We start from the raw sequence: 17,870 nt of genomic DNA, 5'->3' as shown, positions 1-17,870 counted from the left end.
CTTTTCAGCTTTAATAAAGGAAAAAAAGGGGTGGGTTTGGTACTGGATAACAGTTGTACGACAAGAGTAACTTTTTGTCCACTTGTAGTAAGATCAACTCCATGCTCAAGTCGCAGTGAACTTTTTTTTTTTTTAAATAGAAAACCTTTGGAACCATGTGGTCATGATACTACTTTACATCAACTCGCAGACCACCAAAAGTCTCGCTAAATTCTGTTAATCTATTCTGATTATATAATTTCAGTTCTTAGCAAGAAGCAGCCATAATCTCTTCTCAAGTATTGATGTTTCTTTGTACTCCCCTATTTGCAACGTTACCATTAAAACATCTATAAAACTGGCCGGAAACGATGAAATAATGGCAGCAATGATAACAAGCTATCGGATTAGTGTTGTTCTTTCGTTTGCACAGAGTGACGTTATAAATTTTTTTAATCAGATAGTTTTTATTAAAAGTTTTGGAAATGACAGGCATGTACAACTTACAACATGTTATCAAACATTCCCTTCCCCCATAACACCCCCCTCCCCTTGTCCGATGGCATGGACTGGTACATAGCGAATAAACCCAATTGTATCACACAGCCAAATCACTTGAGAAAAGGCAAGAAACAACCGACAGGAGACCTCCTCCAAAGCCCACCCACTAATCCAGAAGATTCGAGGCTGCCAGGCTGGGAATCTTCAACCATCCCTCCCATATTTTCCCAAAAATATGCGGCACACCTCTCCTAAGATACACAGACTTTTCCCTATATAATATTTGGTTCAACCTATTAATATATTCTTTTCTTGAGGGGATTTTGTCAGAAATCCAGTGATAAGCTATCAGCTTTCAGGCCACAAATAGCATTCTGGCCACAGCAATTTTAAGATATTGATCCCCTCCCACCTCATCAACATAACCCAGAACACAAATCATGGGGTCCCTGGGAATATCCTGTCCCGTGACCAAGTGTATAAGGCCAAGGACCACGATCCAAAATATCTGCAGGCAAGAACATGTCCACATCATGTGTAAAATGTCCGCATTATCTGTTGTGCACTTGGGGCACCTTGAATCCGACCGCAACCCTCTATTAAACAACCATTCGGGAGACCTGTATGTCCTATAGAGGACATATAGCTGAGACAGGCGGCCAGGCTCACTAAGAGACAATCTGGGAATCATCTGTAGAATCGAGTCCCACTGCTCCACTGATATCGTACCCAGCTGTTGTTCCCACTTTATCAGTGCGCCAATAGGATGCCTTGACAGGACCTGTCCAAGTAAGCTACCATACACCATTGAAATCAGTCCTCTGGTGGACCCTTGCATACCGAGCCTATGAATAAGGACGTCATGGTGTATGGTTAGGTCAACTTTTTTGCTCTGCACCATATACGCGTGACGCAGCTGCAAATATTGATAAAACATAGAGCGTTGGAGGGGAAATTCCCGTCCCAGTTGCTCGAAAGTTTTAAAAACCCCTCCCTCCACCAGCTGCGACACCCACCATATGCCAATCCGCCTCCAGTGAGCAAAGCCTCTGAGCGTTTTCATACATGGCAAATGCTGATTGTCCTATATGGGGGAGTACTTTGTAAGACCGCGTATTCCTCTCAGCTGCCTCAGCTTATCCCATACTCTCACCATTAGAAGCACCGTAGGAAACCTGGATGCAAGAGATCGAAATCTACCCGACTCCAGACTCGACACCAGTGATCCCCGTCCCACTAAAAATTGAAGGATCTTCTGACCTCCCACCAAATCCGCCAACTCGCCCTCCATCCCTCCTGCTACATGCTGGCACTGGGAAGACAAAAAATAAAGCCATGGGTTGGGCAACGCAAGTCCCCCCTCATCCTTAGGTTTTTGCAAGTGTTCAAGTTTAATTCTCGCGCCTTGTTTCAGCCAAACGAGCTCTCTAAAAATCATATTAATTTTATGAAACCTGTTCTGAGGAAGCCAGACAGGGGAATTATGAAGGACATATAAGAGTTGCGGCATAACTACCATCTTCAACAGATTCACTCTTCCCACTACAGAGAGGTGCAACTTTGCCCAGGCCTTAACCTTCTGTTTGATCCTGTCCAACAACGGGACAAGATTTAGACTCTCATAATCTGTCAGCTTATTGGATATTTTTATGCCCAAATATTGAAGGGACGTTGCAACCGGCACACCTACCACATCGCAGGAGCTTGAGTCCAGTGGGAGGAGCGCAGACTTCTCCCAGTTAATAACCAGACCCGAGACCTCCCCAAACGCCCCAAGAAGTGTCATCGTGTTTTGTAATGATCTGTCCGCGTCCGCTAAAAATAATAACAGGTCGTCCGCATATAATGCTACCTTCTCCTCATGCTCCCCATACCGGAATCCCTCTATGCCAGCATCCGATCTTATCCTCGAGGCCAACGGCTCCACCGCGAGAGCAAACAGCAGCGGGGATAAAGGGCATCCCTGCCTTGTTCCTCTATGAAGTGAAAAAGGGTCAGACAACTGACCATTAGCCCTCAGCCAAGCACTCGGCTCCGAGTACAAGAGCTTGATCCAGCCAATAAAGCCCGGGCCAAAGCCCATACAGTGAAGCGTCGCCCATAAATAGTCCCACTCCACACTATCAAATGCCTTAGCGGCGTCTAGGGACAGAACCACCCTCTTCCCGGCATTATCAGGCCTCACCTGCATATTCAGATATAATCTCCTAATATTCATAGCCGTCGATTTGTTGGGCATAAACCCCGTCTGGTCAGGGTGTATTAACACAGCTACTACCTTTGAGAGTCGAATGGCCAGGACCTTCGCTAAAAGTTTAATGTCTAGCATCAACAGGGAGACGGGCCTATACGACGCAGGCAGAGTTGGGTCTTTATCCTTTTTCAACAGCACGGCAATGACAGCTTCTCGCATAGACGGTTGGAGAACACCCCGTTCCAGACTATCATTAAACACTGTCAATAGAGCAGGGAGCAATACCGTTCTATACCGCTTGTATACCTCAGCTGGCAACCCATCTACCCCAGGAGCCTTACCATTGGACATGGTTCCCAGAGCCTCCTCCAACTCGTCCAGACCTAGAGGTCTATCTAGAGAGCGTCTGTCCTCAGGAGTCAACCTTGGGAGATTGGCAGCCTCCAAAAAGGAAACAACATCCTCTGTCGGGGCCCTAGCATGTGAGGAATACAAGTCAGCATAAAATATCTCTAGAATTTTTAAAATCCCCGGTGCGTCAGTGAGCAGTCGCCCATTCACATCTTGAAGACCCGCTATAACCGCCGACCCTCTCTGTGCCGATGTCACGACAGAAAGCAAATGCCCCACACTTTCCGCACTCTCAAAATACTGAGTAGATTGAAACAGCCGTTTTTGCGCCGCCGCCTCTAATGTCTGTTTGGTCACCTTTGACTGCGCCTCCCCCAATCGCTTCCGAGTGGCAGGTGTGCTCTGCGTTGCAAGGGCCCTTTCCGCATCCTCCAGTTCCCTAAATGTAAGTTGTGATTTTGCCCTGGAGGCTGTCTTTATTTTAGAAATCTCTCGTATGAACATTCCCCTTAAGTATGCCTTTAAGGCCTCCCAGATGATCCCAACAGAAGCCGAGCCTCTATTAATATTAAGATATTCCTGCAACTCAGGGATAAAGCCGCCATTCTTATCGATTAGCTGCAGCCAAAACGGGTTAAGACGCCAGAGAGGTCTATCATTCCTCCCGTTCCCACCCCCCTAAGCATGACTGAAACAGGCGAGTGATCAGATACCGTTCGCGCCAAATATTTAACCTCTAAAGTTTTACCCAGCATAAGATCATCACCCAGGGCCAGATCAATGCGAGACAGGGAAGAGTGAGTAGAGGAGAAGCACGAGAATTGACGGACGCCAGGGTTACGGCATCTCCACAAGTCGGTCAAAGCTATCTCCCGCACGAGAACCCCAAATGGCGTAAGATTACCTCCCAGCCTCAGAGGTTCATGGCTACCCCTGTCCCAGTGTGAATCCAGAATATTATTAAAATCTCCCACCACCAAATGCGGAACCCCCGGAAAATCTCTCAGAATGGCCAGAACTTTATAGATAACTCTACTGCTATAAGGCGGAGGTACATATATAGACGTCAAAACCAGTGGGATGGAAAAGATTGTACAAGATAAAAGGACGAATTGCCCCTCTGTGTCCACCACCACTCGGTGGCACTTAAATTGAGTCCTGGAGTGAATCAATATACTAACCCCCCTAGAGTATTGGGAATGAGTAGAGTGAAAGCCCGCCTGTACCATCTCTTATCCAGGATTCCCAGCGTCTCCTGTGTGAGATGCGTCTCCTGCAAACAAACAACCGCCGGCTTCTGGTCCGCTATGAAGGAGAATATGGCCTGTCGTTTTACTGGCGACTTCAACCCCCTGATATTCCAACTAAGTATCTTAAGATCAGCCATTATCGTACCATAGCATATTGCCTACCATCTCCCCCCCGGCCGTACCATAGCCAATATTGAAATGTACAAGCATGCCAAAGGACATTTTGAACCCAATCCCTCCCCCCTCCCCCCAAAAAACACCCTCCAACAATTCCTTGGGCTGAACCAAGGGTGCAACAAGTAAGGGTACTGTTGAACCCTTCCACCCCATTCAGCAGGCGCTTCAATTCCTGTTCACTACCCGCATTTGACAGGATACAACCCCACAGCACTTTGCATTGTCCCTTATCCATATTCAGATTAAGGCCCCACAAGGACCACAAATTCTTAAAAAAAAAAAAACAGCATATAACAGAATAATAAAAGAATAGATAGAAATATAACTTCTTAGGCAGTCCATTGCATCAGGCCCGCAGACTCCAACCACATGACTCCATAACAGCTAAGCAAGTCGAGAAACCATCAGCCACATTCCTGCTCCTCCCTCTCCTTCCTCAATTGTCGCTCGTTAAGGTCCAACCAGTCCACGGCTTCCCTGGGGTCCAGAAAAAAGTGGCTTTTATTCCAGGCCTCAACACGCAATTTAGCCGTGAAAAACATGGAGTACTTGACGCCGCAGGCTCTCAGACGCTTCTTGATGTCTATGAACTTCGCTCTCATCTTCTGAACTTCCGGCGAAAAGTCCGGGTAAATGGAGACTCTGGATCCCTCCATTGTAAGGTCAGGGTGTTCTCTCGAGTATCTAAGCATAGCGTCTCTGTCCCTGTAATGAAGGATTTTAGCCAGCACAGGTCTTGGTGGATGACCAGGGAGGGGGGGCCGAGTCGGGACTCTGTGCTCTTTCCACTGCATACAGGTGTGTTAGATTGTCCTCACCTACTGTTTCTTTAAGCCATGTTTCAATGAAGGCAGTAGGATTCTTTCCCTCACAACGCTCTGGCATGCCCACAATACGAACATTATTCCGTCTGGATCTATTTTCAAGGTCATCAGTTTTAGCCCAGACAGCTGCCATATCCTTCTTGAGCTCTGTACAATGCTGTCCTGAGTCAGAGGCAGAATTCTCCACAGCACCCATACGCTTTTCCAGCTGGCTTGTTCTGTCTCTAACACTGTGCAGGTCATGTCGCACAGTCTGCATGGACTCCTGCAGAAAGCCCAGTTGCGTCAGGACATGTGAGATCGCAGTCCCACAGTGCACCACTGCCAGCATTACATCTTTGTTGGTGGGCTCGTCTGGAACTTGTAATTGCAAGGCTGTGAGGTGTTGTTTATTTCTTTCCACCAGATCACTCCAACTAGGCTCAGCTCCCTTCCCCCCCTGCTCTCTGGCATGGGCAGCCTCCTCCTCCTCCCCCATTCCCAGGCTCATGTCCTCTGCCACAGTCTCCTGGTCCAAATCAGATTCCTGGAGAGACTCCTGTTCTGCCTCAGCCGTGCGTGCAAAGCGCTGCAGCCTGGCCGCCACTGCCCTGTTCCTAGCCGCGCTGTCTTCTGCGGCCTCCTCCAAAGCGCGCGCTGAGGCGGCGGCGCCATCTTGGCTCCCCGCTCCAGCCTCTCCTGCCACCCTTCTCTGACCTCTTTTCCCCATATCCTGGGGTGAAGCGGCAATCTCCGGTGCCCCGCGGTGTCCACCGACTCCGGTGCAGCCTCCAGGGGTTATACTAGCCGTGCTGTGGGGACGAAACGGCTGAATAAAGCAGGAATATGCGGGAGCTCAGCGGGCACACGTCCTCCTCACATGCCGCTCAGGCCACGCCCCCGTGACGTTATAAATTAATGGTTGGTTAACACATTGACCAGCCAACTTCTTACAATTTCATTCAAACCTCAAAAATATGGACAAAAAAAAAAGATATTTAATATAACGTTTTGTTTTTTTTCATGTAGAGTTGACCGGCATAGAATTGTTTTTGTTTTTTTTTTGTTTGTTTTGGTTTTTTTTTTAAGGTCAGTGTGCTCGTAAAATTTAAAAAAAAAAAAAAAAAAAAAAAAAAAAAAAAAAAGAAGAGGTATAGTGACCTACCAGCAGTCCCATGGTTGTGTAGGCCTCTCGAAAGGTCCGCACTGGCTTGGAAATCAATGTCTGCTCTGTTCAGAAGTCTCGGGACTGCTGAAGCCTGTCATTGCCTCCAGGTGTCTAGGACAGCGTGTCATCAGAGAAATATCGGAAGACTCGCTCTTGTAGTCACCTGACCGCTGATGCCAATCACAGACTTCAGCAGACCTGTAACTGCTGAGCAGGCAGCGGCACTGGAGCAACCTATGGTATGACTCTGGTTTCATTTTAAAGCATCCATACCTTGGAAGAAAATTGTGTTGGAAATATTCAAACATCTGCTCATGCTGGGTTTTCAGTCAAGTGGGCGGTCTTTTTTAGTGATTGACAGCTATCTCTGCACACAGTTATACAGGGAAGGTTTTCAGTCACTGAATACAACCACCCACTACAGAGAGGCCAAGAATAAGCAGAGATTTAGATGCGTAAAACACAGATTATACTGAACCTTTCCCACAACTATATATCCATCTGCTCCTCGCCTCCTGCTCTATACCGTGGGGCCTCCAGAATGGACTGCACATGTGACAGGATCCCTTTAATTCCTCGGTTGCAGCTGTGTCCCTGTGTTAATGTGTCCTTTATTAATAAAGCAATCGCTGTTATAAACGATTCTCGCTACAGTACTCTGCACAACATAGTCGAATAGGGGACTGCATTTGGCTAGTTTTCCCAAACCAACTGGGTTTCTCAATGCACTCTATTTTAAGGGGACGGGAGCATATAAATCAGTGCAGCAAGTTGTTAATTTGCTCTCTGATACAGTGATAATAGTATAACAATATCTAATTATTACTTTCTACAAGGCTCGTTAAAGAGTGTATATTGACTTTTAGGCTTGCTGCATCCAATAGGTGGCTCTAAAGTTCACGTCTTTCCCCTTTCGCTCTGAAGAGGATATTGATAATTTAAATTCCCGGATGAGCAATGCATGGTTTATAAGGCTAAGTGCACACGCTGCGGATTGGTCTGCGGATTTGTATCTGCGGATCCGCAGGTAAAATGACCTGCGGATTGGCCTGCGGTTTGCTACCTAGACAATGGAATAGGTGGCAAACCGCAGCAGAATCCGCAGAAAGAACTGACATGTCAATTCTTTCTGCGGATTCAAAACCGCAGCTTTTCCGCAGTTGAAAATCTGCAGCATGTGCACAGCAGAATGTAAATCTCATAGACTTACATTGTACTGTACACTGTCTGCAGAACTGCTGCGGCCAAATCCACAGCGGATCCGCAGCAAAAACCGCAGCGTGTGCACATAGCCTTCGCCTCCTTAATCAGATTTGGTGCTCTCTGCGATGAGAAACATTATTCAATAGCCTTTAAGAATTTTTGTTCGGCCTACATACAATTTGTTACATAGCCATTTATGTACTATAACGTCTACTGTAATATCTGTAAATTGTTTAATGAGCTACGTTTGGTTGAAAAAAAAAAACCTAGGGGGTCCAGTTGGGTTTCATCACTAAACTAGTTTCTCCTTCAAGCGTAAGACAGAGTTTGGGCACATTTAGACATCTCTACTAATCGGTACAAAATTGGACCACAATACACGGACTAGCCGTTGGGTCTCCTGTCCCCAGTGTGTCACCTTCAAAGAAATACATGAGCTATCAAGCTAGGGTTGGGAGAGCCGCTGGCCAGTCCCTGCATTGCAGTCCGATTTGTACGGACGTCTGAATGCTCCCTATGATTGTTAGATTTTTTTTTTCCTACAGGAGTCGCAATGATTAAAAAAAAATAGATAATGGATCAGTGTAGTAATAATAGTCAGTTTGTGTCATACTATACAATGAAAGATAATGGGTTTTGTTGGTAGTGAAATGAAAATAATGATGTACCACCAATTGCATCAGAGCATGTTGCTGCTATGGGGTCTGTGAGTTGAGGGGAAGGGCAGTGCTTAATACCTCTGCTTTATATATATATATATATATATAGGGTGGCACGGTGGCTCAGTAGTAAGCACTGCAGCCTTGCAGAGCTGGGTCCTGAGTTCAAATCCCACCAAGGACATCTGCAAGGAGTTTGTATGTTCTCCCCATGTTTCTGTGAGTTTCCTCTGAGTTCTCCAGTTTCCTCCCACATTCCAAAGACATACAGATAGGGAATTTCGATTGTGAGCCCCATTGGGGACAGTGCCAATAATGTCTGTAAAGCGCTGTGGAATTAATGGCGCTATATAAATGAGTAAAATAAATATGTACAGCAGAGGTTGGGAGGCGTTATATAGTGTGTGTGTTCTCACGCCGAGCCTACTCCATAACCTGTGGTTGTTGAGTACTTTACACAGCAGACACTCGCAAGTAACTGGTCAATTGGAGTTAGTTATGAGGTCAGCTGTTTAACTCCTTAGATGGGGTGGTCACTGTTCATCACAGCATCTAAGTGGTTACACAAAGGGGGTTCCCTCTGTCAGCCCCACTGAGCTCCAGTGACCCTATTTCAGAATCCCAATTCTGTTCCAAAATAGTCTGCAAAACTGTCCTTGAAAGTCTGCAAAAATTATTTTATTATTTATATAGCACCATTGATTCCATGGTGCTGTACATGAGAAGGGGTAACATACAAAGTACAGATATCACAGTAAACAAACTAACAATCACAGACAGAGAGGATCCTGCCCTTTCGGGCTTACATTCTACAGGATGGTGGGGAAGGAGACAGTAGGTTGGGGGGTTGCAGCAGCTCCAATGATGGTGAGACGGTAGCTCCAGTAGTGGTGAGGAGGCAGCGGGGATCATTGCAGGCTGTAAGCCTTCCTGAAGAGATGGGTTTTGAGGTTCCGTCTGAAGGATCCGATTGTGGTTGATAATCGGACGTGTTGGGGCAAAGAATTCCAGAGGATGGGGGCTATTCGGGAGAAGTTTTGGAGGCAGTTGCGTGAGGAGCGAATAAGTGTGGAGGAGAGAAGGAGGTCTTGAGAGGACCGGAGATTACGTGAGGGAAGATATCGGGAGATTAGTTCAGAGATATATGGAGGAGACAGGTTATAGATGGCCTTGTAGGTCAGTATTAGTAATTTGAATTGGATACGCTGAGGGAATGGGAGCCAGTGAAGAGATTTGCAGAGGGGAGAAGCGGAGGAGTAGCGAGGAGAGAAATGAATTAGTCGGGCGGCAGAGTTAAGGATGGACTGGAGAGGTGCGAGGGTGTTAGCAGGGAGGCCACAGAAAAGGATGTTGCAATAGTCGAGAGATGATGAGGGCATGTTACAAGCATTTTAGTAGAATGAGGATTGAGGAAGGGACGGATTCTGGAAATATTTTTGAGCTGGAGGCGACAGGAGGTGGAGAGAGCTTGGATGTGCGGTTTGAAGGACAGGGCAGAGTCAAGGGTTACTCCGATGCAGTGGACCTCTGGTACGGGAGAAAGCGTGATGTCGTCAATTGTTATAGATAGGTCGGGTAAGGAAGATCTGTGAGATGGGGGAAAGATGTTCAGATTTGTCCACATTGAGTTTGAGGAAACGAGAGGAGAAGGAGGATATGGCTGATAGACACTCCGGGATTCTGGACAGCAGAGGGGTGACGTCTGGGCCAGAGAGGTAGATCTGAGTATTATCAGCATAAAGGTGGTACTGGAATCCGTGGGACTTTATGAGTTGCCCCAGGCCAAGTGTATAGATTGAGAAAAGTAGGGGTCCTAGATCACAGCCTTGGTGGACTCCAACAGAGAGAGGGTGGGATGAGGAGGTAGTGTGGGAGTGGGAGATGCTGAATGTGCGGTTGGAAAGGTATGAGGAGATCCAGGATAGGGCGAGGTCTTTGATGCCAAAGGAGGAGAGAATCTGTAGTAGGAGGCAGTGGTCAACTGTTTTGAAAGCAGAGGACAGGTCTAGAAGGAGGCGTATAGAGTATTGTCCGTTAGCTTTGGCTGTAAGTAGGTCGTTGGTAATTTTGGTCAGGTCTGTCTCAGTGGAATGATGGAGACGGAAACCAGATTGTAGATTGTCAAAGAGCAACTTAGATGAGAGGTGGGAGGAAAGTTAAGCGTGGACGTGCTGCTCCAGGAGTTTAGAAGCAAATGGGAGCAGTGATATTGGGCGATAGTTGGACATGGCTGTTGGGTCGAGGGTTGGCTATTTAAGGATAGGTGTGATTGTGGCATGCTTGAAAGCAGAAGGGAAGGTACCGGAAGTTAGTGATAGGTATATATAACTCATTGTGTGTTTATATTTAATTAAATTTTACATTTCATTTATAAAACATGGAGCAATTTTTAGTATAAGAGTAGTTTAATAAAATGTAAAACTACAGCAGCAATCAACATCAGCGGAGCTACGTCTTAAATGTTGCATAAGACTTTTTCAGATGAATCCTCCTGTGGGCAAAAGAAGACCGTTAAAACTCTGCTCACAGGTGCCATTTCAAATTAAAGTAGACCCAAGTAGCTATAAAATGCTTACATTTAGTAATAGGTAAGGAATATTTCACAAAGTATTATACAGACATTCTGACATGAGTTTTCAAAGCAAGTACACCAGCCTCAATAGGTCTAAAATCTACTTAATAATGAGTGCAGGTTGTATGATAGGGATACGTTCCATTAAAAGTAGAATTATTTTAATCTGTAGATTAAACTGGCCTAATTGACATGGCCTAATGATGATGATAATGTGTTTAGATATAAAGTATGGAGACTGAAATTTCAACAGTTAGGGCTTGCTCACATGAGCTTATCAATTAGAAAAGTACAATGCGAGAAAACATTTCATTGCACTCTGAGCAATGTTAGTAAATGAGTCAGTGCTCATCTGCGAGTGTTTCCTCAGCCCTAATCGGATTGAGAAAAAAAATCGCAGTATGCTATGAGTGGATGCGAGAATCAGGTTGCACTCGCCAATGTAAGGCTAGTTTCACACTAGCGCTTTTGAGCGCAGCGACGGCCTGCGCATGGCCGCCGCTAAGCCCCGCCCCCTGCTGCGCCTCCGCCGGTAGCTCCGCCTACCGGCGCATGACGCTGCATGCGTCCTGCGTCCCCTATCTTTATCACTAGGGGCGCAGGCCGTGCGCAGTCTGCGTTTGGCGGCGCATGCGTCCTTTTGACGGTGCGCCGACCTGCGCCAAATGCAACATGCTGCAGTTTGGTTGCGCCGGCACACCGTCAAAAGGACGCATGCGCCGCCAAACGCATACTGCGCACGGCCTGCGCCCCCAGTGATAAAGATGCGGGACGCATGCAGCGTCATGCGCCGGTAGGCGGAGCTACCGGTGGAGGCGGGGCTTAGCGGCAGCTGTGCGCAGGCCGTCGCTGCGCTCAAAAGCGCTAGTGTGAAACTAGCCTTAGTCAATAGGTGAGGAAAAAAAATAAATAAAAATCGGACGGCACACAGACCATGCGTATGCCTCCAGATTATTTACACACCAATCTCAAAAGAAAACTCGACATTTCATCAAGCAAATACAGTAAATTCACAGCCTGAACTGTCATAATAGATATATAGAATAGATAGGATAGATGTCCTGTAGATATTTAATGTCAAGTGCACCATACATAACAAACTAGCAACCTTTAATGCCTTTCATGTGGCACTAAAGCATGTGTTTTTATACTTAATCTATTAAATAAATAAATTTTAAAAAATTATGTGGGTTCCCATTTATTTTTGTTAACCAGTCAAGCTAAAGCAGACAGCTGAGGGCTTATATTATTAGGCTGGGAAGATCCCTGGTTATTGTCCCCTTCCCAGCCTAAAAATACAAGCCTGTAGCCACCCCTGAATTGGTGCTTCATGTTAGATGTACTAATTCTGGCGCTGTGCCTAGATCTTCTCGATCGCCGTGATGCGGGTGGCAATAGTTAACGGTTTATGGGGTTGATGTCAGATGTGTAATGTCTGCTGGCATCAACATATGGGTTAGTAATAGAGAGGTGTCTATCAGATACCCCTTTCACTAACCCACTAAGGGTATTAACTCCCTGTTTGTGGCACATTAGTATATGGGAGGGGGGAAACTTTTCAAGATGGGTGGTGACCATTTTGAAGTCGGCCATTTTGGATCCAACTTTATTTTTTTCAATAGGAAGAGGGTCATGTGACACGTCAAACTTAGAGAATTTCACAAGAAAAACAATGGTGTGTTTGGTTTTCACGTAACTTTATTCTTTCATGAGTTATTTACAAGTTTATGACCACTTACGAAATGTGTTTAAAGTGCTGCCCATTGTGTTGGATTGTCAATGCAACCCTTTTCTCCCACTCTTGACACACTGATAGCAACACTGCAGAAGAAATGGTAGTCTAAGGGGGGGTCAGATTCCTTGCAGGATTGCTTGGACCTGACACCTATAATGTGGTGGTGCACCATATTGCTGGGAAAAAAAGTTACATCTATCCCAAAATGGTACTAATACAAACTGTCACCCTGCAAAAAACCAAGCCACCGCACACCTCCATCGTAAGAAAAATAAAAATCTTAAGGGTCTCAGAAAATGGATACACAACTCCCAAAAATTATTTTTGCAACCTTCTGACTTTTTTTCTTCACCACTAAAGTAATTAAAAAAACTGGACATGTTTGGTATCGCCATAATCGAATTGATGAGGAGAATTATATTGCATGGTCTTTTTTTTTTACAGAAAATATACACTGTTTTGGGGGAATTGTTTTCACAATGTCAGAATTGTGTTTTGTTTTTTTTTTGTGTCATTCAAAAGTACAACTTGTCCTGCCAAAAAAAAAGCCCTTCTATGCCTGTGTGGACAGAAAAGTAAAGAGTTATGGCTTTGGGAAGAAGGAGAGGAAAAAAATGAAATGCTAAAACAGAAATTGGCTGTGGCGTGAAGGGGTTATATTACAGAGAATTACTGTATGTAAAAGATAATGCTAAAAACGTATTGCATACAGATGTCATACAGATGCTAGTTACGAAAAATCGCATTGACACCTATCCTACTTTCCTGGATCAATATCAGATCGTTTTTTTTTTGTTTTTTTTTAAATGCTAGTGTGACTCCGGCCTTAGGGTCCCGTTTCACTTAGCGATGCACCAGCAATCCTGACAACGATATGACCTGGTAGGGATCGCTGGTGCGTTGCTAAGCGACCGCTAGTAAGCTGCCAAACAGAAAGATCTCTTCAGCGACGCACCAACGATACAGCGATAAAACACAGCGATGCGCGCTGGCCAGCGAGACGCCGACGAAAAAATGGCCCAGGACATTCCTGCACGATCAGCGATATCCAGCAGGGGGGCCGATCGCTGCTGCGTGTCACATGTAGCGAGATTGCTGTTGCGTCACAAAATCGGTAAGCCAAAACCAGGAGTGGGTGATAAATCCAGAAGTGGTGATGTGTTTCTATTATACCTTAACTCTGATTGTTCCACTCCTGGTTTTGGCTTACACATACTGATGTAAAATACTGACCAAATACTGAACATGTGAACGTGGCCTTAAAGGGAACCTGCCAGCACAGAATGACTGTTCAAACTAAGCCCCACCGCTCAGGTTGTCTTTATATAACCTATCTAATCACTGCTGTTATTTTCTGATCCCAGTGCTTCATGGCGAAGCCAAACTTTTAAATACACTTCCCCACCTGCTTGGTTTGCATCTATCCCGCCCTTCTCTGGTCTATGAAGGCAAAGCTGTCAATCAAATAAGAGGGTATGATAGACATATATATATATATTTTATATGCTACAGTCCATTATGGACACAATTCATTAAAGCAATTTTGCAAGTAAATTGCTTTGAGAAGTAGCAACTTTTTTACTCAATTCTACTTTTTGTGTTTCCACGTTTATTTCAACTCTGCCACAATGGGTGGAGCTAGGGTGGGAGGTCATAGCTCTAATTCATGACGAGCTGTGGATTTTCTTACTCCAGTCATGAACTGGAGTAAGACTTGTGGTGAGGCGCACAACACTTGTCAAGCTCTCTTTAGCCATTAGGAGGTGTGCATCTCTTAATGAATCAGAAGCTTCTGACTCCTACACACTCTCTCTGGTTTTTTTTTTGTTTTTTTTTTAATAATACACACTCCATTTTTTTTTTTTTAATAATACATGCAGAATACTTACATATCATGTTTGAAGACTTCCTGTGTTATTTTCTCAGGAGGAGCAGGTAAGATGCTGACATCTACACCAAGTGTTTTTAAAGCTGTATGGGGAAAAAATGATGAACATTTAAATCTGATGGGTGGTGGGGGGGCAGACCCCCAATAACCTTACAGTGGTGACTATTACTGAGGATAGGTGATCATTAACATGTGAGTTACTGCTCTCCCTCTCCATTCGCTTCCCTGAATCCTACTCCTGACACAAAGATCGGCTTCCCCCACTATAATGCACTTGTTTGTGCTCACCAGTGTATGTGATCCCTTATGTGCCATAAGGCTGGGCACCAGCTGCACAGCTCTTACCCTCAGTGTACTGAGTGCCGGTTATATACCCTTGGCCAGAAGGGTCCAGGATCCCAAACACGGCATCCATATTTGACTCATCAAACAGGCACGGATATTCCACGTCGGCCAGCCGGGCGAGCTGCAGCTTCTCTAGCTGAGTTATAAGAAATTCCCGCGGTCTTTCTGCAAAATAAAATGATTAAAGTGTTGTTGAGTGAAACATTGGGGACGTTACCCACATTCCCAGACCGCTAAGGGTCCTATAGCATTAACCTTACAGCACTGAGTAATCGCACATCATGCTGGTCTAGAAACAAGCTGCTCCAGGGCCCCCCCTACTGGCCTAGTGCAGCATTTCCCTTCCATAACTGTCATGTCCATGATTAGCACCGTGAACGACAGTGTCACTCATGAGGGCAACATTACCCGGGCGGTGGTAGAGCAGGAGACCAGTTAGGTTATTCACTAACTCCATGATCTTGTTTTCCCTGAGATAATCTTTCGCTTCCAGCTCCCGACCTGCGGCCATACTCGGCGTTCCCGTTGCTAAGAGACTGACATCAACAAGCATCACTCCGGAAGTGAATATCCGCTGACGTCTTTCCGTTTCCGGCACGCTGCGAGCTGGTGGTGACGACTTCCGGTATTTGTAGTAGCATGCTTGTATGCACAGCTCCCTGCTGACCAGTAGGTGGCGTCACCGTCATGTGTCACAGAGGCCGCGCTCTGATAGCACCGAGACGTCACCTGTACGCGCTCTCAGCACCACCCGCCACCGACCACCCCGGTCCAGGAGCTGAACCATCTCTGGGGGTCTCAGGGCCTGAAATTGACGGTGCTATAGGAGTAAACTAAATAAGTCGTGCATTTACACTGGCCTTACTAATAAGCGAGTGCTATAAATGAGATTCAGGGATTATTCTATTATTTATAGCTCACAGTTTTGTACTTAAAAATGTTTTCAAGCTATATCTCTAAGGCCACGTTTACGTGCGATCTGCTTCAGGAGGCGCTCCTTGTCCGGGGAGTCTGGGACTTTTTGGGTTCCTGAAGAAGTTTTGAAGAGTTTGTCAAGTGTTTTTGGAGTTTTTTCTTGAAGCATTTTTTCCAGCTCTGTTTGGATAGTGCCTAGTTTGGAGCGTTTTCTGTAAAGAGCCGCTTCAAAGACGTGACAGGAGCCTACATGCGGCTTGTTCTGCTCCAGGAGGGCACGGAAAGGTGGGGACATTGCCAACCGTGCAGGCTGGACTATGGGATGCACAGTCTAGGCTACCAACCAGGGCACAGTGCCCTCATCATGGTCTATGTCAACATTAGAAAGCAAGAAAGAGGGCACCAGCCTATGTACGGGATCAGCTGAAGGCCGGGGTCACACTTGCGAGTGTGATGCGAGAAACTCACATCAATACTCGGAACCGGAGTGTGCGTCTGCATGTATTTCTATGCAGCCGCACACTCCGGTCCCAAGTGCCGGCGGCAGTTTTTCTCGCATCACACTCATAAGTGTGACCTCTGCCTAAGGCATATAGACATAAATCAACAGTCCTTCTAAGGACTAATTACAGGGTGTATAGATTGCAGTGCTAGGTAGGCAGGGAGTGTATGTGTGTGTGTATACATAGTGCAAGGCATGCAGGTGCTGTATGTGGGTATATAGATATCAGTAGCAGGCAGGCATTGTATGTGGCATATTCCATTGCATACCTCAAGCGGGTCCATTCCATCACTGTCTGCTGCTGCCTATTACATATATTGACCGCATACACATAGCCCCAGGTATCAGTGGCCAGGAATAATTTTTTTTTTTTGCATCTTAATCCTGATTTTTTTTTTTTTTTCATTCAAAAGCAATCCAGAGCACGCTTTTTTTTTCTCCATTTGCTTGTTGACACTGCAGAATACAGCCAGATACTTTTCATAGTACAGCTTGAAAATCCAGCTATTTTAAATGGGTTTGCCCGTCCCAGTGATCACATATGAGTGCGCAGAAAATTCTGCCATTTTTGTGGTACTGTAAAAATTTTTGGGAGTGTCTTATACAATTTCTTGACACCATTTTGCTGCCAAAGAAATATTTAGCAGCATGGCAGATATTTTCCATGGGGTTTTGTCCGCCACACAGATCGAATACCATTGCGGTCAAAATTGTGCCATTTCAGGCCTCCATAGAATTGTTTTTGTTGTGTCTAAGCCTACTTATTGAAACAATTTTACTGGCAAAAAAAATACAATACAGGCCAGATATTTGAAGTGAGGTATCTCTGTCACACCTCATCTATCTGTGGGCTACAAATTGTGACGAAGGGGTCACAGGAACCCCGAAACACGTTGAATAAGCCACTTTGAACCTTTCTACAACTCCTGGAATTATCTATTGCGGCAGCGCGGGGATTATCCACATCTCCTATTAAACATATCATTACCCAAGTTCTTGACACTATTTTCCTGTAAAAAAATAAAATATAGGCCACATATTTTACAGTGTAATATCTCCATCACATGCCTCATCTATCTGTGGGCTACAAATTGTGGCATTTGAGGCCTCCATTCAGCTGTTTTTGCTGTGTTTTAACTTACAGTAGTTCTTGACACTATTTTCCGATAAAAAAATAAAATACAGGCCACGTATTTTACAGTGTGGTATCTCTGTCACATGCCTCATCTATCTGTGGGCTACAAATTGTGACATTTGATGCCTCCATTCAACTGTTTTTCCTGTGTCTTAGCCTAGTTATTGATAACAGTTTGCTAAAAAAAAAAAAAATTGTTAGCTACAGATCAGATATTTTAAACTGTATTTTTCCGCACATGGATCACATATAAGTTCTCTCCAAATACAGCCATTTGTAGTGAACGTGGAAAATATTGTAGTCCATTTAAAATGGGCAATGTGCGTGGCAAGGGACAGGGAAGTGGACGTGATGGTGCATGCAGAGGCCGTGGGCAAGCTGAAGTTGTGCTACAACAAAGACCGACATCTTCTCGCCCGACCTTCCTGTCTGAATTACTAAGGGACCATAGAACATCACTATTGAACCCAGAGCAGTGTCAAAAGGCTGTTGG

At 45.4% G+C, this 17,870-nt stretch overlaps 1 protein-coding gene across 1 annotated transcript; it reads right to left on the bottom strand.

The window, feature by feature from the left end:
* Positions 1-8,941: 8,941 nt before the first annotated feature.
* On the bottom strand, positions 8,942-15,413 carry EFCAB10 (EF-hand calcium binding domain 10). The gene is made up of 4 exons (XM_073573611.1): positions 15,234-15,413; positions 14,826-14,990; positions 14,482-14,563; positions 8,942-10,776 (listed from the first exon to the last, which is right to left on the bottom strand). Exons 1-4 carry the CDS (start codon positions 15,376-15,378, stop codon positions 10,734-10,736), a joined length of 435 nt encoding a protein of 144 aa, XP_073429712.1. The 5' UTR covers positions 15,379-15,413; the 3' UTR covers positions 8,942-10,733.
* Positions 15,414-17,870: the final 2,457 nt, after the last annotated feature.

The sequence above is a fragment of the Dendrobates tinctorius genome, unplaced genomic scaffold (assembly GCF_039654945.1).
Source record: "Dendrobates tinctorius isolate UK_male_01 unplaced genomic scaffold, ASM3965494v1 ptg000035l, whole genome shotgun sequence".
Taxonomy (NCBI): Eukaryota; Metazoa; Chordata; class Amphibia; order Anura; family Dendrobatidae; genus Dendrobates; species Dendrobates tinctorius.
Note: the sequence above shows the minus strand (reverse complement) of the source record. Positions and strands in the feature narration are given on the sequence as shown.